The sequence below is a fragment of the Falco rusticolus genome, chromosome 2 (genome assembly GCF_015220075.1).
Source record: "Falco rusticolus isolate bFalRus1 chromosome 2, bFalRus1.pri, whole genome shotgun sequence".
NCBI classification, from domain to species: Eukaryota; Metazoa; Chordata; class Aves; order Falconiformes; family Falconidae; genus Falco; species Falco rusticolus.
In genome coordinates this window covers 20,977,804-21,000,508 of record NC_051188.1, presented here as the reverse complement: position 1 = coordinate 21,000,508, position 22,705 = coordinate 20,977,804, and the positions used below count along the sequence as shown (strand labels likewise).

The window sequence follows — 22,705 nt, the reverse complement described above, 5'->3', positions numbered from 1 at the left end:
TCTATATTTAAAATTTAATATATTTTCATAAGTTAGTGTCAAGGTAGTTGAATATAACTGTTGCCATAGTTTTAGCAAAAAGCTATAAATCTTGAAATAGCTCGTTTTTTTGTAAAGTATTTCACCTATGTAAGTAATCTATATGTAGGCATAAATTTTTATTTCTAAGCTCCACTGAACATTACAAGAAGACAGACTGGGTAAGATTTTTGAAGAGCGTATCAGACCTGGATTTTGAAAAGCAATCAAACACTGGAGAAATATTTCTTACTTTATACCAAAATTAATGCTGGCAAGAAGCCTACAGACTTCGGAAGCATTTACAGATTTATGGTATCACTTACATATAACTTAAATTACATGGCAGAATTACATTTGCTATATTAATCACAATCCTAAATTTCTGCTGTTTATAAAAAAAAAAGCAGTAAAAGTAAAATCACTGTAAAGCAGGGACTTTAAAGCCTTCTGGAACTATTGTGTGAGAGAGATTTTAGCAAAGGCCACATTCAGTAATACTAACGATGTGTATCTTCATACAGCATTCAAAGGTTCAGCGTCTCAGGTCTAGATGCACTAAAAGGGGAATGGGTACTTGGTGTAGAAATGATGTGAGAGTTGAACCTTGACTTTGAATGTCCCTTCTCAGTCCCCATTTGTTCCTGAAGACGCATGACTTCCTCAGTCCTTTAGACACTGACCATAAAGTTACCTAAAATTCTTCAGTGGTCCTGGCCCTGAGGCACTCCCAGTTTGTCACTGGTGGGCAGGTTTGGACTTCTCCTGTATGCTTAAAGGTCTGGGGACCACAGAACTGCCCTAGCAGAAGAGCTGAGTGATGGAGATACTTGTATGAACTCACAGCCTCTCGGGAAGATAAGAATAGAGCACTGCAATTATCAACACTGGTGGTGTTTTAAATACATATTTATAAAGCAAAATGGGCTTCTTTTTTATCAGTATCAGTGGATCTACTTGAAACAGATGATGGGAGGAAGTTGCTCTGCACTGCCGTTTGTGTCAGTCAGTCAGGAGATACACGACTATGTGCAGATAATGGCTGATAAGAAAGCTTCGGGATCTATTCCCTAGGCAATAAAAGGAGGAAGAGAGCAGGCTGGACTGAGCAAAACGTTGATGTGCGTCCCTTAAAAGTCTTGGCAAAACAATAATTTTGTTTGCTTGCAAATGCTGGAGGATGCTTGGAGACTGAGGAGACAGAAACTAATTGTCTTAAGAGTTTTTGGTCATTTTATAGTGTTTGTTTGAATTTGGGCAGTAGAATGAAGAAGGATTATATTGTTATCAGTCACTTTATCTTTTAAAATTACAGGCACATAAATTACATCTAACAGAATGGAGTGATGGTCTTTATCATCTAGAGGAATTAATCTATGTAATGTACTGTCCTAAATGAGACATCTGTCACAGCCTGGATCTCATTTGGGAAGATGGATTCTGTACTTAGGAGTAGCTTCTAGGTACTGGGGTAGCTGCCAGGGGTCTATTAGCAAGTGGTGTGGTGCAAAAGGAATTGATTTGGACAGCACAACATTTGATGCCAAGGACCTGACACCCCCATTATATGTGTCCTGAGGAGTACCTGGACTTGCTGTTATCTGACCCTGAAGACTGGATGCCCAGAAAGGCTGGAGCGCATCAGGCATTCTCCAGGACAGCACAACCCCTGGATTAATTTGATCCAAATGTCATCCTGTTCACCTACCCCAAGCAGTTTCACAATGAGAACCAAGATGTGAGGAGCTCAGGCAGTTGGGAGATATCCCTCAAAAGCACATTTCTAATTTGAATTAAGACACTCATGTAGGCGTATCCCTGGAATGTGAAGCAACAGAAACCATATCTAGGCCCACTTGCAGTGTAGGTAGCTTGCCTTGCTCTCCTTCACCCCAACCCCTGCAGACATGGGTGGGGGACTAGGTGGTCCCTGCTAATATTTCACAGCTCTGTCATCTGCTGGATGTCAGTCCAACAGTAGTCTACTGCAACTAAAGCAACCGATTACAAGGAAGGTAATATTTTTATCACTGTCTTCTTCCTTGCTGGTAAGATTGTTCCAGAAGCTGACTATACTGTCCTGGCTGGCTGCCATGGAAATTTGGTGCTGAGATGTGCAGAATAATTCATGAAGGACTGTGTGAAAGTCTTCTCAGGGAACCTGGACAGCATCCAGGCTCTGGATCTGAAACCATCCCAACAGCCTGAAGGCTTGGAGATTCCCACCTTTCCCTACAAGCATATTGCTAACTCGTGGAGATACCAGATTACCAGAAATTGCTCAGATGGCTGTTTAGGGAGGACACGAGGGGAGTAACAGCCTGCTGCAGTCATGGCAAAGAAGCAGCTGATACTGCCTGTGCATGCTGCAGGAATATTGATCTCTTCTTTCATCCTGTTCTGGCAGGAGGTGGAGGGATTCCTGGTTATTCCTGTACCACAGTGCATTAGAAGGTTGGTTTCAGTACTGCAGGAGGAGCACCAGAGTCTGCTGGAGACCAGGTGCCCTACCACAGTGTGGGGTTGCTTGACGCTGAGAGGACAGAGGAATCAGTGAATTTGGGGAATAGTTTATTCCTTCCTTCTGGCCACTTTCTGTCCTTTCCATCTGATGAGTCAGCATGTCTCCTGAATTCAATGGGGACAGAATTACTCGGTATGACTTTAGATAAAAGTTCCCTACGTGTATGCATTTCTGCCAGCACCTACTTGAGGAAGAACAGGGTTACTGTAAGTGGACTGGACAGGTAGATGGACACTGCCTCTACAACCGTGGTGCACCCAACAACTGGTGTGCCCATAAATCCACACAGCTAACTCTTCCCCCCCCTTCCCCCTTGGTTTTTGGTTAAAACAGGCTGATCAATTTTACCATCCAGAGAAGATTTTATGAAATGTAAGCCTGGCACTTCAATGTTAAAGGAATGGTAAAGAATTTAGCATTGTATAGTGTATTAAGTATTTGAGTTAAATATGTTCTTGTATCAGTAAAAGAGAAACACCTATGTATTTTGGCCCCAACTCAGCTTTAAGTAAAAAAGAAAAGGGCCCTTGCACACAGGAGAAAATGTCAAATACAGTGGATTCGATTTATTTTACTTTAGATCATATTATTTCACAGCATTACGTTTGTTTAGATCATTAACCGGATATTGGTCTGGTGTTCACCTGTAGGGTGGGTTCTTTTTTGTGAAGCCCTTTTAAACACTGGAAGAACACAAGGTGGGTTCAGGCAGATCCTCAGTGCTGCCTAGTTCGTAATGTCTTTTCATTACAAGTTTTTCACAAAGCTTTCTGGTATTGATTTTTATGAAAGTTCATAAAATACAGTAATCTATCACTTCCACTTCTCTAATATGCTCAGTCTTTCTCCCATAGTGGTTTAGTACAATCAAAGTAAAAGGATCCACACAAAAAGATACACTCTCTCTCTCTCTCTCTCTATATATATATATATATAAAGGTTTGATTTGAAAAGAAAGTCGTATGAGGGAGCAGAAGACAATGAAAGATCCCATGCCCCTTGCTGCTTTGTAGGACTGAAGATGCAGCTTCACTCTTGTTTCTAGGCATCGATAGGGGAGCATGCATGGGAAATGCAGTATCAGAGAAAAGATTGAAGACTATGAAGAAAAAAGAGGAGATATAGAAAATGAAACTCAGAAGAGCTGAAGCTGGAATAATGGTACTTGCTCAACGGGTGTGTATTTCAATATTGTTCTTGTTTCCCTTGAACTTCCATGAAGATGCTACAGTAAAACATGATGACCACATAAGGATGTCTCCTACTTTTCTGAGTAAACAACTGTTTGACGCGCCTCTCAGTAAATGACCTCCATGACTTCTCAGAGTTAGAAAACATTTGAAAAAAAATCAGTGCTTTGACTATACTGTTCCAAGGCCAAATAAAGCCAGTACAGTGAGTCCAATAAGGTTGGCAGTTATGGCACAGAAGATCTGATCCTGCAAGCCTGCATTCCTGTGAAAGTAAGCACTGTGTGACTCCACTTGTACATGTGTACTTGTAAGACTGGGTTAATCTTTTCCTGAGATTATGAATATATGTAACTTTTCATTCCTACTTTATTTTCCTAGAATTGTAGAATAGTTTGGGTTGGAAGTGACCTTTAAAGGTCATCTAGTCCACTGCCCCTGTCATGAACAGGGACATCTTTTATCCCTCCTGGCAGGAGCAGCTGAGTGAACTGGGGTTGTTTAGTCTGGAGAAAATGAGGCTCAGGGGGGACCTTATTGCTCTCTACAACTACCTGAAAGGAGGTTGTAGGCAGATGGGGGTTGGTCTCTTTTTCCCAGGTAAGAAGTGACAGGAAACAGCCTCAAGTTGACCAGGGCAGGTTTAGATTGGGTATTCCTTCATGGAAAGGGTAGTGAAGCATTGGAACAGGCTGCCCAGGGAGATGGTGGAATCACTATCCCTGGAAGCATTCAAAAACTGTGTAGTTGCTTAGAGGCATGGTTTAGTGGTGGACTTGACAGTCCTGGATTAACAGCTGTAATTGATGATCTCAAAGGTCTTTTCCAGCCTAAATGGTTGTATAGTTCTATGTTCTTCAACTAGACCAGGCTACTCAGAGCCCATCCAACCTGGCCTTGAATGTTTTCAGGGATGGGGCATCTACCACCTGTTCAAGTATTTTACCACACTCATCGTAAAAAAATTTCTTCCTTATGTCTAGTCCAAATCTTCTAGTTTAAAACCATTACCCCTTGTCCTATTGCAACAGGTCCTGCTAAAATGTTTGTCCCCATCTTTTTACCAGCTCCTTTTAGGTGCTGAAGGGCCACAAGCAGGTCTCCTCAGAGCCTTCTCTTCTCCAGGCTGAACGACTCACAACTGTCTCAGCCTGTCTTCACAGGAGAAGTGCTCCATCCCTCTGATAATTTTTGGGGCCCTCCTCTGGACCTGCTCCAACAGGTCCATGTCTTTCATGTGCTGAGCACTCCAGAGCTGAACACAGCTCTCCTGGTAAGGTCTTAGGAGAGCAGAGAGTAGAGGGGGAGAGTCACCTCCCTTGACCTGCTGGCCACACTTCTTTTGATGGCACCCAGGATATGGTTGGCCTTCTGGGCTGTGACCACATGCCAGCTCATGTCCAGCTTTTCAACTAGCAGTATCCCCAGGCCCTTCTGCACTGGGCTGCTCTCAATCCCTTCATTCCCCAGCCTGCTCTGACCCAGGTACAGGACCTTGCACTTGTCCTTGTTGAACCTCATGAAATTCACTTGGGCTCACTTCTTGAACTTGTCCAGGTCCCTCTGGATGGCATCCCATCCCTCAGGCATGTCAACTGCACCACTCAGCTTGGTATCATCTGCAAACTTGTTGAGGGTGCACCTAGCCCGCTATGTCGTTGATGAAGATATTAAAGAGAACTGGTCCCAGTACGGGTCCCTGAGAGACACCACTTGTCACCGATCTCCATCTGGACATTGAGCTGTTGACCATTACCCTCTGGATGTGACCCAACCAATTCCTCATCCACTGAACAGTCCACCCATCAAATCTGTCTCTCTACAATCTAGAGCGAAGGATGTTGTGGGGAAACCACGTCCAAAGCCTCGCAGAAGCCCAGACAGATGACAGCCATAGCTCCTCCCTTGTCCACTGATGTAGCCACTCCATCATAGAAGGCCACTAGCTTGGTCAGGCAGGACTTGCCCTTGGTGAAGTCATGTTGGCTGTCTTCGGTCAGGTTCCTGTCCTCTATGTGCCTCAGCATAGCTTCTAGAAGGATCTCATCCATGATCTTCCCAGCCACAGAGGTGAGGCTGACAGGTCAGTAGTTCCCATGGTCCTCCTTTCTACCATTTTTCCAGTCACAAGGGACATCATCTGACTGCTATGACTTTTCAAATATCATGGAGAATGGCTTAGCAGCTACAACAGCCAGCTCCCTCAGGACTCCGGGACACATCTCATCATGTCTCTTAAACTTACAGATGTTCAGGTTTCTTTTCTTGAGGGAAACAAGAGTTAGGGGAGCAATGGCTACAGGTCTTATTACAGTCTATAAAGACACAGAAGCATTGAGGTTGCATAGGGGACAGCCTGTGAAAATGGGGCATAGAACACAGATGCTGCTGGCACGTAACCAAACAGCTTTTTCACATTAAGGAAGAAACCTTCTGATGCCTCTGGTGTACAGAAAAGGAGTCTTGCCGTGAATGCCTGCCCTCGAGTTCAAGTTTGACTTTGGAAAGGTGAAAGGGGAACTGAAATTAAATTAGGAAGTGATTGGAGGTTGTGGAGCAGAGGAAGAATAGGAAAGGTAAGAAATGAAGGAAAAAAGGCCCCAACCCACAAGCATAAAAGCAGGAAAAGGCAAATCTTTAACCTGTCAAGGAATTAATGTCATGAAAGTCAAAAAAGCAACCTAGAGGACTCTGTGGGCTTAATTGGCCTTGGTTCTCCGTAGGTGTCTGCTTTCAGCCCTGCTTTTGGAATGCATGTTAACCTTTAAAAGGCAATAGGAGTGTATTGGCTTTTCGTTTAGTCTGAAAGCAGTCTAATTCACCAGCAACATCGCTAGACCTTGTAAGAGAGTAAACCATAGGCAGAGCATGCACTAGTTACACAGGAAAAAGAGATTGTTGGCATTTATTTATGGTCCGAAACCCAGAATTTCAAACCATGTTCTCTCTTTATGAGGAAGCTGGATTCCCGTTGACACAAGCTGAGCAAAACTAAGCTGGAATTGTAGAGGCGGATAGTGAGCAGCAGGCACACACCATTGCTGGCCAATTCCCACTCATATTCACTGATTTCCCAGCAGCTTGCTGTTTTGAGGTCAGGCAAGTGGGGAGCGCGATCAGGATGTAGCAAGAAGAATATGATTACCTAAAGCTACGGATCTTGGTCTTCTGCCTTCTGGCTTTTAGTTGTTTGCCAGCAAGTCCAAAGGAAAAGAAGGACAAAACAACAGGGCTGAGACCTCAGTCTTGGTATATGCCTAATTTCTGTTTTGTTTTGTAAAATTATTTTCTTTGGAATGGCTCCTAAAATTAGATCTTCTTGCAAACAGGAAAGATGAGTTTCACAGCATGTTCCAACAACCCTGTATATCTTAAGGACATGGAAGTATTAGTATTCAACAGTAAACTCTTGAAAGCTCTTATTGAATGTCACAAAATACAAAACAGTAATGACTCATTAAATCTTCTTCCCTGATCAGTTTCTGCACAGTAATGGAAACACAGCAGTTGCTTAGTCAAGCCTTGGCACAAAATTCTGGTTTGACATACCTACTGTAAATCTTTCAAAAGCTGACCGATTTTTCTTTCTAAAGTATCCCATGTTGCATCACAAGTACTGAAATTCCTCATTTAAAGGTGGAATAATTGCTTCCTACCTGGATGACGCTGTCTTCCATATTTCTTCCGTGCACTTGGATGCTCTAAGTATGAGTTTCACTGAGTTAAACTAAATGAACTATAATGAAAAAAATTGAAAAACAGCATCTATTTTCCCCTGTCAAGTCCATTACTTGGTCAATGGTTATATTACATCATCCCAATTTTTGTAGCTTAGTTCAAGGACCCCATTTTCAAAGGGTTATTGCTCCTGGGAGTTGCCTGCATTAGGACACATACTCCATTTCAGTAAGGCTAATGTCAATACCTACATCTCCCTTAACTGAATCTCAAGTTAGTCTATTATTTATGTGACTATAAAATATAATATGCAAACCCGTATGGTTTTAATGAATCAAAATTAATTAAAAATTATTTAGAATGAAAAAAATAACTTTTATGCACTTTCTTCCAAGTGCATCTGGCTATTTCTTTGTAGACAAATTTAGAGGAAAAGTTATAGCAGCACAAGATACAGCTTAATATGAGAACTGTACTTTCAACTTAAGCATGCCAAGGCTAATACCTCTCAAAAATGAAGTTTCTCTGCCAGTAATAAAAAACATCACCATCATCTTGCGAAAATAAAGAAAAGTTGTCTGATAATATCATAAGAAAACAGTGCACAAATGAATCCAGAGACACATACTATGAGGGTGACTGTTTAAGAGGCAAGTATACATACATAGGAACTGCATTAAAGAAAAATTGGATGGAATGAAGCAGTTGTACATAAAGCACCCCATTTATCTAGTAATTATGAAGCTTTTCTAAAAACATCTTCAGTGGCACCATGTTGCAATTTGGAGACTGTAAAATAATGGAGTAATTAGTTGTAATCTGATTTTAAAATTAACTTTTTTTCTTGACTCTCTTCTGCTTATTGCTTAAATGCATTAATGAAAATGTCACTTTGGAAGGTCTATCATTTTGTCTCAAACCACTTGGGAATGTCTCAAAATGGGCTGGGCTTCGCTGGCAGTTTGTAACATCTCTTAACCTCTAAAAAATAAGTCGCAAATGCACATTGTAATGCATGGAAACATCCTGAACACTTCAACAACAGCAGAGCTACTCTGAAATAATTACTCAAGGATGTGGTAGGGTCTGCTTTTGCTGGCAACATTCTTTCTTGGGACAATAATGTTCTTGACATTTACATACATACATATACTGACAGTCCTAATGTGTGAAGCACTAGCAGTTGTTACAAGAGGGCTACTAACAGAAGTATGGGACTTTTGTATGGCATGTGTAAAACTGCTGCAGGATTTTTTCTTTTTAAAAATAATTCCTTTTGGAAAAATAAAAATATGATTAAGTATTTTTTTCTGATATCAACAAGGTGTGAAGTGTTAATAAGGTATAGTTAGTTAGCTTAAAAATTAAACTCTCAAATCTATAACACATTCTGTATGATCAAGGAAATATCTTTTTAAAAGCTGCTTACATTTATAGCTAAATTTTCTGGAGGGCACAACGTTTATTGGATTCCCCTCCCAGATGTCTGCACTGGTAAGGGATAGGAGCTCTTCATTACCTGACCACTTCATGGTTGAGTTCTCAGTTGTGGAGGTGAAAAAAAGCCCACTGAACCACTTTCCTATTTCCCTTTCTGTCAGCTCTCAGGAAGGAGCTCTCATCATAAGTGACACAGCTGGTCTTACTGTGCTTGGCTGGAATGAACAGGAGTCACAGTGAAAGGATAAAATCCCATTGATGCCAATGGAGTCAATATTTCATGAAGAGCCACTTGGTGGTGGAATAGAGAAACCAAGAAGTCAGATCATAAATACTCACTACCCTCAACTAAGCATAGCTCACCTACAGGGAATGAATTTTCTAAAGATAAAACAGTCTTAAAATGACCTTAAAGAATCCTGAGCCGCTGCAGTAATGGATTCTTAGACTTTTTGTGTGTTTTACATTAGATGATCACTGGATAGAAAAAAAAAATCATAATTAGATTCTGTGGATATATTTATTTGTCCATAGATAAAGGTATCAATTTATCCATGTATAATCCTGTATTTAAATTACTTTATCCACAAACTTACTACAGTCTTGTAACTCAGCTTGGATAGTGAGTTGGGTTTCTTACTTGTTCCACTGCTGAATCTGAGTGCCTAAATTTCAAGTATTACAACTTCAGAACCGAAGAACCCAAGAAACCAACCAGGACTGTGTTCCTTTAATGACTTCTTTGTTAAGAACTCCATGAAAGAAAAGCACAAACAATATAAGGTTTTTATCCTCTCTTATGCCTCAGGCTGTGGGCAATCTGATGATCCAAGATTAGAAGAAAAGAGAGATTGTGCTGTTTTCCTGATACAAATGTGCCGGTTTTTAAGCTTTAAGAAAGAAGTTAAATTACAAAATTTAATGGAATGGTGCAGAGCAGTACAGAAAAATCAGAAAAACCCTCAGAACAAGAATTGCTGGAGTCAATGGTACAACTGTAAAGGATAGTATACATGTGAATACAAGGATGGAAGGCTGACGCACAATTATTAGAACTAGTACAAAAAAGTCTGAATTTGATGCTATGCAGAAGGTTTTGAAGAAAGAAGAGTCAGAAAATTGATAGCAATGAAAACATCAAGACTGTACTTTGAAATTCTCAAAGTCTTTAGTGAGTATAAGACAGCTATGGATTTTTACCAACTTATAAGGAAAAAAACACTTCTTTTAGGTAAATATGATGGTGTCATGACTTTCCTGAAAGGATAAAGTTCTAGCATGGCCAGGGCCTCCAAGCTAATTACTAGCCAGGAAGCACTCATTACCTTGTGCCTGATATCAAACAGGAGCCAGTAATTGGCAGCATTTGCTAATCCTAGTTACAAGGTTATATAAACTATGATTAACAATTTAGATGAATTTATGCAATATAGGGTTACAAGTGAAAAGCTTTACTCTGGGATTTGATCATCTCCCAGCACACTGCGTGGCCTTGTTTCTTATGATGAATTTTCATTCCTTCAGAGCTTAACCAAACATGGCATAGTCGATAAGTGCACGGTTCCTCTACAAAAAAAAAAAAAAAAAAGTAGTTGCCTATACTAAGGAGTATAGGTGATCCCCCGTGCACTCTTCAAAATGAAGAGAGAGAAACAGGCAGTGCTAGGACATAATTACTCTGATCAGTTTTAGAGGTCTTTGGCTTAGGGGTGATCTCTGTGCACAAGCACAATTACAAAACCTGATCTGAATAACAGATGTTTTCAGTTCCCAAGGTTTTGTTAACAGAACTTGTTTTATGTAAGCGATATAAAAGAAATGTTCAAAGTTCTAAGACAAACGCACTTACATGTTCTCTTAAAAAGAGAATTAAACAGTAGCCAGTTTTATTGGTACTCTGAAAAGACTATGAGATTTAAAACATTTATAACCTACTCAGAAACACAGCAGACATGATTATTACAGTGTAGTTACCTGTTTACTAGTTCTCCATCCATCCTAAATATTAAGGTGTTTTTGCCTGTTTGTCCACTGTCACTCAATACAGTTGTTGAAGGAATGAAAACTAAAGATCGGAACTGAGATATGATTAAAATAGAAGCTTCTCTCAAGACTGACAGCTGTGATAAAGATGGTAAGCAGAGCTAATTCAAAAGAGGTCTCTGTGATGACCTCAATTTTATGATGTGCTGACTCTTCAGGTAATTAAAAACGGCCAAAGCTCCTCTGAATCTGATTGAATCTGGCACATCACAGATGTTTCCAGCACGGCCATCTTTTTCAAACGACTTTAATGATATTACAAAATAACTTACTGTATTATAAATTTTTACTGTCATATAATAACAGTATTTGCATCACTGTTGTAAAAAATCTGGTTAGTATTTTCATAAAATTACCCTCCAGGTTAAAATTTGCCATGCCTTTCTTTTATATATCTCAGGCTAATTTTTCTTTAATATGCAGAGGCACAGAAAGATTTCAAGCTAACTGGAATTCTTTGGTACATGCTGTTCATAGTGTCCACTTGTCCTGCATGAAAAGAAACACTCAAGTTAAGAGGGCTTTGCTGACAAGCAGGTCATACCCCTCCCCTCTGGTGATTCATTAGTACAGTGGCTGAACGCGCCAGATTCCTCACAACTGAAGTATCACAACTGCACACACAGGCTGAGGGACAGGAAAAAAAGTGTGAGTAGTGACAGTGCACATGTACAATATATCTTGGAAGAATTACTGTTGTTAGGAAATCCCTTTTTTCTTCCAGTGTTTGCCACATGCACGTCCTTACGGTGGGTGACTCCTGTTTCATGCCTCCCCCGCCAGCTCCGTTGATATACGTGCAGACAGGCGAAAGATAATGTAAGGGATGCTCTACCCAGCTCAGCATTACATCTTAGACCAGTGACAGCACAATCATAGATGTACAAATAGAGCTCCAGGTGGTCATCTGCAAGGTGTCTATAACTGTGACAATCATTAAAGAAGTTTTCACGGCAGCTTGCGCTCTGGTAGAGTATGCTGTAATCACTGATGACAAGTTCACTTTAGCAATCTCACTGAGCAGTCTGACATTGTCAGGTACTCAGTTCAACAGCGTAGGTGTAGAAATCATTGCGAGTTTGGTCTTTGCACTTCTGACATAAGCAGCCACAGAAAATACATAAATGACTGCCCCATACAGGCAGCAGAAGTAACTCTCTATTGATTTTAATGTGTTCAGTGACATCTCTGAAAAACTGAGGCTTTAGGAAGAGTATCAGCCACCTGACTGGCTTAAGTCACTTATGACAGTGGGCAGAAACCTGGCCAGTGTTCAGGGAGACCTTACCTGGCAAAAAGGACACTGACATCAGTGCATGGATCTCCCCTCCTCCTGTTATGGAGGTATCTCTCTGTTGCTCACCAGTTTCAGAGGCCAGCAGTCCTCTGCAACAGGACACATGCTGTAGGTGCTCAGGAGAGCAGCTCTGACTGCCAATACATCCATGTGCAAACAGGCTCACTAGGAGACCCGAGCCTCTGTTGCCACTGGACACCAAGTGTCCCTCCTACCTCAGGAGCGAAACCCCTTCCGTGAGAGCAGTACAGAGTCCCTCTGAAGACTCAGAATGAGAGAAGGCAGGATGACCTCATCTGCAGAGGTAAGTCTATCTCCTGTGGTCATATGGTCCGTAGGTAAGACGATATCTATGCCCTGCAGGTTCATAACTAAACTGCAATGAACAAGATTTTGCAAGAAAATGGGTCCACACAAATAGCTCATAACATAAGACAGGGAAAAGAGACTGTGCTTGGAAAATTCTTTTTGCTTTAGGATTAATATTCTCAAGTAAAATCACTGCTTAAAAGACCAGATGTGAAGCAGTACCCAAACCTTTGCTAATAAGGTATTTTTAAATACCTGAGTGAGAAACGCTTCTGAAAAGGTGATAAACATGATGCCCTGTATCATCTGATCCTTCTAAACTATGCCTTTTCACAGATTTGAAAAGATTTGAGTCCATCAGATGAATGGAAAGAAATTTGTTAAGCTTCTAAAAAAAAGTATTTGATGATGTTCTTAGTTAACCTGAATACAGTAAGGTACATGAGTGCAAATTTATATCTAGCAAATTAATGCCAGGGCTCATAGAACTGCATTGAAGTAGAAATATCTCACTAGTCAGGGAGCAGAGATGCTTTACAAACACTGAATCATAACTGCAGACTTACTTTTCCATTACATAATTCATTCTCTTCTGACTGGGCTTTTGATTTGCATAATGAATGCAAATAAAAATCACCGTACTTCAGCTAGACAGTATTTTCAGGCAATTAGCATGTAAGCATTAGTATTACTAGTATGATTAAGCAATGATCTAGCAATTATTTTTATCCTGGTTGCCTTTTATACATCTATTTCTAGATTTCCTTCATAATTCTTATGCATAGGGCCATAAAACCCCACAACTTCAGTTTTCAGCCCTTCTGTCTTATTACAGTTTAACCCTACCAAACACTTCAAAAGAAAATCATATTATCAATGGAGAATGGAAAGGATGAAAGTAAGCCTTCATAAAGAATCAGAGAGAAGTAGAAGCCATAAGAAAAGTTGAGTTATTGCATGCTACAGAAAAGAAGTGAAAAATAAAGAGGATATACTTATTCTGAATACATAGATAGGGAGGTCTACCAGCAACCCATCAGTACAGTAACCTACCTCAACCAAATACCTAGAAGGCAATAACCTGAGGGCATAATTATACAATATTCTATAACATTAAGTCAAAAGCTAGAAAATACATTCTGGTATGTTTTTAAGTGCCGGGCATAGGTATTTTATTAAAATATGAAGCAATGCTTCTGAAATTATATATTTAAGGTTTTTGTGAATGCCAATATCGTGCATTTGTTTAAAATACATGTTTCCCTGGGAAATACTGAAAGCTTTTCAGAATATACCCATACGCTGTTAAATACACCCATATATATACACACACACACATCTAAAATCATACCCTGACAAAAGCTGACTCTCTGAAACAGTGACATCATTCCTGCTATAGTGCTTTTCAGATCCAAGAAGGGTGGAATGATGTGGGCCACTTTGGTACACAGATGTAAACTCTCAGTTGAAGTACTGGCAAAATACCACAAAAGGTACTAAAAGTGATTTCCTACAGGATCTGTGCTCAGAAGGCACAGTGCTGGCTGTCAGACATCCATATACAGCAAATATGAGAACGAAGCCAGTACTCATTCATGAGCATTATATTCATTATGCAGGGTATACAGTTAGTTAATAAATGGAAAGATGACGCATCTGTAAGCACATTTCTCTAAATCTGGGAAATGCGAATGCTCAGTTCAGAAACATTCTTCTGAGACTGAAGAGGTTTGCTCATCCATTGTTTTCCCTTAGAAAACTGCAAGCCATGTGGATCACAGAAGTGAACAGTATCGAAATGACAAAACCATGTATGAATTGTGTGTTTTTCAGGGATATAAAATATAGGAGGAATAGAATAATATGCTAAATAATATTCTAAAGTGCTATAAATTATCAGAAAAACATGTTGCCATCAGACTGGAAATAGGTCTAAATGGAGACACTGGTTTTCATATAGAGACTGTTACTTGGTAACTGGGGATATAAAAGGGTACGTGTGCTGTCATGAAACTCCAGATAGTATCAGAAGAGGTTACTTCCAGTACCTAATATGGAACCTGGGGAGAAGCTGGCTTTTACGGAATTGGTATGAATATCTCTGTCTACAGCAGCCAGTTCCATTAGTTGCCGTTACGGATTTCTCACCTACATTTTGAGTCACAAGAGACACCTGAAAACAAGCTTCTATAATTCAGTTTGAATTCCTTCTTTTGGAAAGCAAGGTACCTGTTTTCATTAAAACTTTGCCATGATCCAGTCAGAGGTGGCAGCTAAACTTTAGAAAATCCCCAGAAGGTCTGACCAAGGCAAGTTCCCATCATGCCAAATGCACATCCAAGTACAATAGCTGTGGCCACTTTCATGAAGAACCACAGAAAAGGTAATGCTTTCTAACTTTTTATAATATTCTAAATAATATATATATAATATATTCTAATAGATGCTTTAATATGTATAATGCTATGTTACATACAATACAATCCTATTGATTCTGCTATTCAGCAAGGAGTTTTGAAGCATCCATCCCCTCCTCATCTTGAGGGGAATGAAAAGTGTATCTGTTATCTCTATTTACCAGACTACAAAATAGTTCAGCAGGAGTAAAAAGCTGTATTGGGGCAAAGTCTCTGTTGAACGTCAGTCTTTGCACAACCGAGTAATCTGGCAAGAAACAGAGCAAACAGAGCAGATAACCTAGTGGTCAGGACATTCATCTGGTTCTTCCTCCAGGATTACTTTTTAAATCCTAACTGGACCCCCCTGGTCTCCTCCTACTCTTGGCTGAATGCCCTAAGCACAGGAATAACTTGTGCTTCCTCTTGCTTGCTCTCCTGAGGTCCTGTGACGACACCGATGAACAGGTTCAGCCAAAGGAGAGGGAACGTGACCCAGTAGGTCGGCACTTGCTGTCACAAAGGCATTCCTGCACCTAGCAGCTGTGTAGGCACCTGACTGTATCAGGCAACTGAACTGCACAGAGAAGTAGGAGTCCAGACGTACTTCTGTTCTAACTAATTACAACTTGCTAATTTTAACCAGGTACCCCCTCAGCAGTGTTTGTGTGTGGAGGATATTTCCTGGATATATCCAAATTTTCCCATTGACGGTAAACATGTCATTGAGATGTTTGTCAGACACTGTTTTTAGGTCTCCACTAAGTCCTAAGTTTTAACAAATTTTGTAAATGGAAACCAGGTATCTTACTTAGATATAAGAACTCCAGGAAAGAAATTAAAAAGCAAGAAATGTTATTTTAAACCCAGAAAAGCTTCAATTTTGAAATGTAATTTTTTTTTTTTGTTATAACTCTTTCTACCAGCTGGAAGTAGGTGCAAGACATCTCCTTTTCTTTACGGGTGAGTCATGAATTCAATCTATTAGGCTGAAAAGGACTCTATATGCTTCCTTCAAATTACGGAATGAAAAGACCGTTACTGACCACAGTATAATTGCATTGCTCTGTCTCCATTACTTAGCTATAAAAAGATACGTTCTAACACACTTATCTGTTTCCAGAAAAGCAGTCTATCTTGAAATTCAGCATTTGGACAGGAAAGCCAGCAGAATGTGTAATTCAGAAGGCCATTTGTGTCAGCTTTGTTTGCAATCCTGCCCTAAATCTGAATGTCAGAGAATGAATGTGGCCTCTGTTCGTATGACACAAGCTGAAAAGTTATGAGCATTAACAGCTTTCCAGTCAGCTCCTTGAAACATGCAACTACATTTGAAGTGGATGGGTTTTCTTGAAGCAGTTTTCCCTATATTTAATGCTGCACACCATAATGCTTTATATCACATTCACCCAGCATATCACATTCCTATGGCACAGCACAACCACTGAAGGAAAAATAGAGGAAAAATAGCAGAAGATTAATAGATGGTGAAAGTGTGGAGATAAGGCTTGAGGTGAGCAAATAGGTTATATTACCTGTAACTGGGTACTTGCTACCTTAATCTGGAAATGAAGCATATTGAACTTCAAAATAAAAGAAATACTTAAAATTGCATTTTAAATTTTCATATTGAATTGCTTTTCAGTTGGTAGATTCCTGTATTTAACAGTATGAAATGAAACAGAATATTTATAAAGCATTACAAAATAGCTATTCATTGGTAAACTTGTCTGAGCTCCTTCATAACGGCATATGCATTAATTTTGTTTACCCTGACGTTTAAGATTACCCTTGGAAGTAACCTTTTTCCAGCACAAACTTTGTAAATTGATCTTTTCTGCCTACTTCTTAACTTTGCGTCTGCACTGCAGACAAAAGCATTTACTTCCCGATCCTCCCCAGAAGCCCTCCATGAAATCACTGCCATCTCTGCTTTCAGACTTGACACTGATTATGGGTAGTAAAGACAGAAAAAACCCATATTAAAAACATTAAAGGAATGAGGCATTTTGAACTACTCTAGGTAAGAGCCTGCTAGGGCATGAGCGAGTGGCGCACACATCGCACAGCTTCATGCCCTGATATTCAGCATTTTTCTTAGGGTTAAGCTAACCCCGTTTCTAGTGCAGGTGTTTAGCAGCTCTGGGGTTTTTTGAAATACTAATGTCAGTTGCAATTGTCAGTGTTGATGTGGCCACATACACACTTCCTTGACATCGTAATAATTATTAGCCAACTTCTGTAAACTCTGGAAGAATCTGTACTCCCCACTGTTTTAAGTTAACTAAAGACAGAATTGAATGGGATTTTAGTAGTTACACCTGAGCTCTGCTAACACATAGCAACATTCTAGATCAAAATATGTGTTCATAGTTGACATGGTAAAAATCACTAAAGAGATAAGCCACAGGGTAAACTCATCCATGCAGGAGAGCTTTATGAATGCTGTGAATTAGTCTTAGTGTTTTCCTTCAAATGATACCCTATTTCAAAAACAGGTGAAAAATTTATAATAATGATAGATGTATGTAGTCTGAAAAACTGTAATTGTTTTTAAACAAGTGCAGGTAAGAACTTGACACATAACATAGTATGACGGATGTAGAACAAAACTTAAAGTTTTAAGCCTATTAAAATGTTCTTAATTGACGATACATTTGAAGCAAAGTAACAACCACTGAAAATAATTAATATGTATCCAATTAAAATTTGCGGAGACTGCCTTGACTTTGTAATTACAGAATTCAAAGTCTACTTTATCAAAATTGAGATAATCACAGGAAATGACAAATTTCTAACATAATGAATCCAATCTCTACAAAACCAGACAATCTGTTCAGTACAATGCAGAATCCTTACATATTGGTCAAAGTCTGTCACATCCAAATTCTATCACAGTAGAAGGAACACTTTTTTGAAAGTGGACATCAACATGTAAAACCCAAGCTCATTCTGTCTTCAAATGCAAGCACAAGGTATCTTGCTGTAAGTAAATCTTGAATATCAAGGAGAAAATTAAAAGAAGTGTCTTAATAGTCTCCCTCTCATTTGAATTTTCAAATCGAGAATGGCAGTCACCAGGATACAGTGTTCTTGATAGCTTCAATCATCGTCCACTACTCTCTAATAGTTATCCCTACTGGAGAAGAAACACTAAGAAGAGAAGTTATGACAGAAAATAGCAAACTGCCAAAGTATGAAAGGACAGAAGTATAATTGTTAAAAAGATCCTGTTTCATTTCAAATTTTCCTTTGAACTGGCTTACAAAATGAAATATAACATGTTCATTAACAGAATGTAATTTGAGTTTATTACCTCATCATCACCAACATATAAACTGATTTGGAATACTCAAAATGGCATAGAATAACGCACAAAGAAACGGTATCCCAGAATTAAGGCTCTCCGAAACATACAGAGTAGTTTATAATGATTTTCTCAACTCAAACTGCTCTGTAGTCATACAGAGATTTGCACATTTCCAAATTTTTCTTATTAATCTGCTTCCTCAGATTGCAACTAGTTTCTAAAAATCTTAACTAATTATAGGCTGATGAGCTGCTGCAGACAAGGAACTTCTATTGTAACACAGTAGAAAGTGTCATACTTAAGTTTTCAAAGCTGAAAAATAGAAGTTTACAGAAAAACATGCCACAGTCTATTATGTGGCTTTAAATATTCACCATCAGCAATATATCATTCATAAGATTCAAAAATGCAGAGCAATGTATAATTTTTCCTTCAAAACAATAACTTGTCATGTAAAACTGAAAAAGTCATTAGTAGTTCTGTAAATGCTGTTGAAAATCCTGTGTTCAGAAAAATGTGAATATTTATCGCAAATAATGTTTACTTATTAGATTTATGTTTTTATGTATAAATTCTTACCTAAGCTGTTTAAAAGCTTCTGCTTTCACAAGTGGTGTTTCTACAGAGTGCTCAAAAAGTGCTCCTTCAGGGCCTGAAAAAAAAAAAGAAAAATGCTATATTGTAAAAACTCAAATGTAAAAAAATTGCAACAGTGATTCATATGGCCACTTTGATACCAAAAATTGAAATAAGAAAACATACTAACAATAAGACAATTAAAATACAGCTACCATCCTATCACAATATTGACAGGTAATGTAGAAGTACATGTATAAATTCTTAAAGTGAAATCTAAAAAGCCTGAAGACAAAGAAATTTTAAAATACATGGGACAACAAAATAAGTAAATAAGATTTTTACTATGTAACTTCCGTTAGAGTTAATAGAGATAATTAAAATCCCACAAAACCTTTGCAAATATTACAGACCTAAATAATCACATTTATTTTAGACTATTCTATACATAGCACAAATTCTGGCATGTCACTTCATTAAAGATGCCCCCCTATTTTTAGGCAGACTTGCTGAATACAAAATGGTATTTATGCACATAAACCAGTAATGACTAAGGGATCAGATAGTTTATCTTTTGAAATAAAGGTAGTTTCATCCCAACAAGGAAGAAATAGTGGGCACCCAATTTCACCAGAAGCCTCCCTGTTGAACCTGAAAGCTCTCCAGGTACCTCCATTTCTGCTCTCCTGAGGACCGCAGCCATCACAGTGTCACCAGCTCAGTGGCCATCTCCCACCCAAGCTTCACTAGGATCAGGCAACTAGCTGCATTAGTACAAAAGCCCATCAGCAACAGAGATGGCTCAAAAAAGCAGCTAAACACCAGCTGCAGCAAGGGTGGAGTCTCTCACCTTCTGCTCATTGGCTTTGTGAAGGCACTCACCTACAGCTGGAGAGGCCTGAGGCTGAGTGGCTGCCTTAGAGGATTCACATATCTAAGCACTTTCCAGGTGGATATGTAGCAAGGTACTGTGTTTTAATTGTTAGGCTATTACTCAAGGTGGCTATTCTGGCTGCTCTTTGAATTAAAAGAGAATGCAGTAACCCTCTGGAAAGAATTCAGGGCTGGAGAAAGCCTTAAGTCAGGGCTTTGGACTCCATCTAAAGAAACAAACTCTTAAGACACCTCTTGAGTGGCAGGCTGGTGAATCTGCATGCATGCATGCATGTGCATTCTTATTTAAATATTAATATCATCATAGGTAACATATTAAGTGCAAATATACATGTAAACAAAAGAAAACTGGGGGTTTTTTATGTTGTCTGGAAGACCTGATGAGATTGGGATGAAAAAGTGAAAGTACATGTAGAATCAGGCAGAGGGAAGGAAAGCCCAGGGGAAATGGATTATTAGAAAGTATGGTGCAGATGGTATAGATGTGGTATTAGATGTTATCAGGTGTCACATAAAGGGAAAAAATAATAAAAATTAGTGGGGGCAACATGGTAAAAGAGACAAAAGTAAAATCAAGAGATACCGTTAAAAATGAATACGTTGCTGAGCCAACTGATAGGAAGATAGCCCTGAGGAGGAGGACTTGGGGATGTTGGTGGAGAGAAGCTCAACATGAGCCAGCAATGTGCACCCACAGCCCAGAAAGCCAACCATGTCCTGGGCTGCACCAAAAGCAGCGTGGCCAGCAGGTTGAGGGAGGGGATTCTCACCCTCTGTTCTCATGAGACCTGGAGTACTGCATTCAGCTCTGGAGCCCCTCGCACAGGAAGGACATGGACCTGTTGGAGTGAGTCCAGAGCAGGGCCACAAAGATGCTCAGAGGGCTGGAGCACCTCTCCTGCGAAGACAGGCTGAGAGAGTTGGGGTGGTTCAGCCTGGAGAAGAGAAGGCTCCAGGGACACCTTAGAGCAGCCTTCCAGCACCTAAAGGAGCCTACAGGAAAGCTGGAGAGGGACTTTTTACAGTGTAGTGATAGGACAAGGGCAAATAGGTTTAAACCAAAAGAGGGCAGATTTAGATTAGATATCGAGAAGAAATTCTTTCCTGTGAGGGCGGTGAGGCCCTGGCACAGGTTGCCCAGAGCAGCTGTGGCTGCCCCATCCCTGGCAGTGCTCAAGGCCAGGCTGGATGGGGCTGTGAGCAGCCTGGTCTGGTGGGAGGTGTCCCTGCCCATGGCAGGGGGGTGGGACTAGGTGATCTGGAAGGTCCCTTCCAACCCAGACCATTCTGATTCTGTCACTTCATATGGGCTGGGGGAAAGTACTCAGGATGTCCTAAGCAAATATGAAATATGCTGCTTTTTGAGAAGAGCTCTAACTGAAATCATGATTCCTTAGAATGAAATCTCCTTAGCTTGGATTGAAGTGCACAGAATGTAAGAATTACCATACTAAATCCCTACATCCAGGAAGCAGGGATTTCTAAGCTTCTGTTTAAATTTTATTTAGCTGTTGATATCCTCTTCATCAATTTAGATAGGTAAGCATTTCTGGAATCGGCTAACTGGCACAAATGTAACACTGGAAAATATAAAATTCATTAATTCAGACAGGACTTTAACCCTTATTCATTAGCATTAAGATTATTTTGCAAGATAAAACCTAATGTCTGGCCTGACATAGTTAATTATTCTCCTGTTCTTGTATTTGTGCCGGTGGGTGTTACTAGGTGGCAACCTTACACATTGGAGATGATGATAAACCCCCAAACCTTAACGAATTAAATACGTTTGTCAGAAAATGCTGATTTGGTAGAACTAAGATATTTTACAGGGATAAGCTGAAATGTCAAAATGCCTGACTTGTTTTACTTGCCAGCTAAAGGTGGCAATGAATTCACGTTTCACTCTGAGCAGAGACTTCTGACATTGCGGTCCTCTGAGAATATGTCACGGTTCCTCACTGTACTTCATTCCACTACGTCCTACCTGATAATTCTTAGCTAAGCAAACATTTCACTCTTTTCTTTGCTCATATTTTCATCTTGGATTACAGTGAATAAGTTGTAATTTCAGTGAAATATATAGTGTCACAACACTATTTGTGCTAACAAAAGACTTATCTTGTCAGTAACTCTGAATGATCTCCAAACATATGATTTATCAGGGGAGATAGCCTGATCTTAATGTTTTCCAGTTGTAGCTCTGGGAAGTCTTTAGGTATGTCTGTGTTAGGAGGTAACATGACCTGAAAAGGGTGGATTTATACAGGTAATATACCTGGTGCTGAAGATCTGCTGCTCATACTATAGAGTTTTAGGGGATTTTACTTCGGACCAACTCTAGTCTCATCCTGTGGACTTCAGGCATATTTGCAGTTCTGATGAAATAAATGCATTCTTGCAGCCCATTTCACAGTTCAGGCTCTTCCAAAAGGAATCCACTGTATTCACTCCCTGACTCCTCAATGGTATAAAACAGTGGGATGTGAGAACTGTCAGAACCAACAGATCTGCAGCACAAGTGCAGTCCTGACTGAACAAAATGCTGTTGGGGAAGCACATTTTAGTTTGATGATTGTGGAAGGCACTTTCCCCCCCCCTTATTTTGTCTTTCCTTTTTCTTACTCATGCATGCATCTCCTATACCAACATATGATCTATGGTGTGCTCTTCCACTTGAGTATGGTTTGGAATCCATTTCTTTTTCTGTTAGACAGTTTTTAAATTTTTTCAGCAATTTTCAGTATTAGTTTAGCTGTACCGTGTCATAGGATGAGGTATAATGAAGATACAAGTGAATTCCCATTCTTAGATAAGCTGCATAGTTTCTTAAAATGCCAGCTGTATGAAACTGTATAGTTTGAAATTTCATGCCTTGCTACACTGCCACATATCCTTACACAGAATGACCGTGGTGGTAGAATTTGACTGTGTGCCAATTTCTTGATATCTAAATAACAGTATCACACAGTGAGGATCTTGGCGCAGTTTCTGGATGCAAGATCCATCTCCACCTTTTTTAAGGGCTAT

At 39.7% G+C, this 22,705-nt stretch overlaps 1 protein-coding gene across 7 annotated transcripts in view; it reads right to left on the bottom strand.

The window, feature by feature from the left end:
* The window catches only part of SGCG (sarcoglycan gamma), a 138,857-nt gene that overhangs the window by 7,525 nt on the left and 108,627 nt on the right, over nucleotides 1-22,705 (bottom strand). For all 7 annotated transcript variants that reach the window (XM_037375752.1, XM_037375753.1, XM_037375754.1 and 4 more), the window contains one exon: nucleotides 18,785-18,857. In XM_037375752.1, coding sequence (XP_037231649.1) covers nucleotides 18,785-18,857 — 73 coding nt within the window. The remainder of the gene's footprint in view (nucleotides 1-18,784; nucleotides 18,858-22,705) is intronic.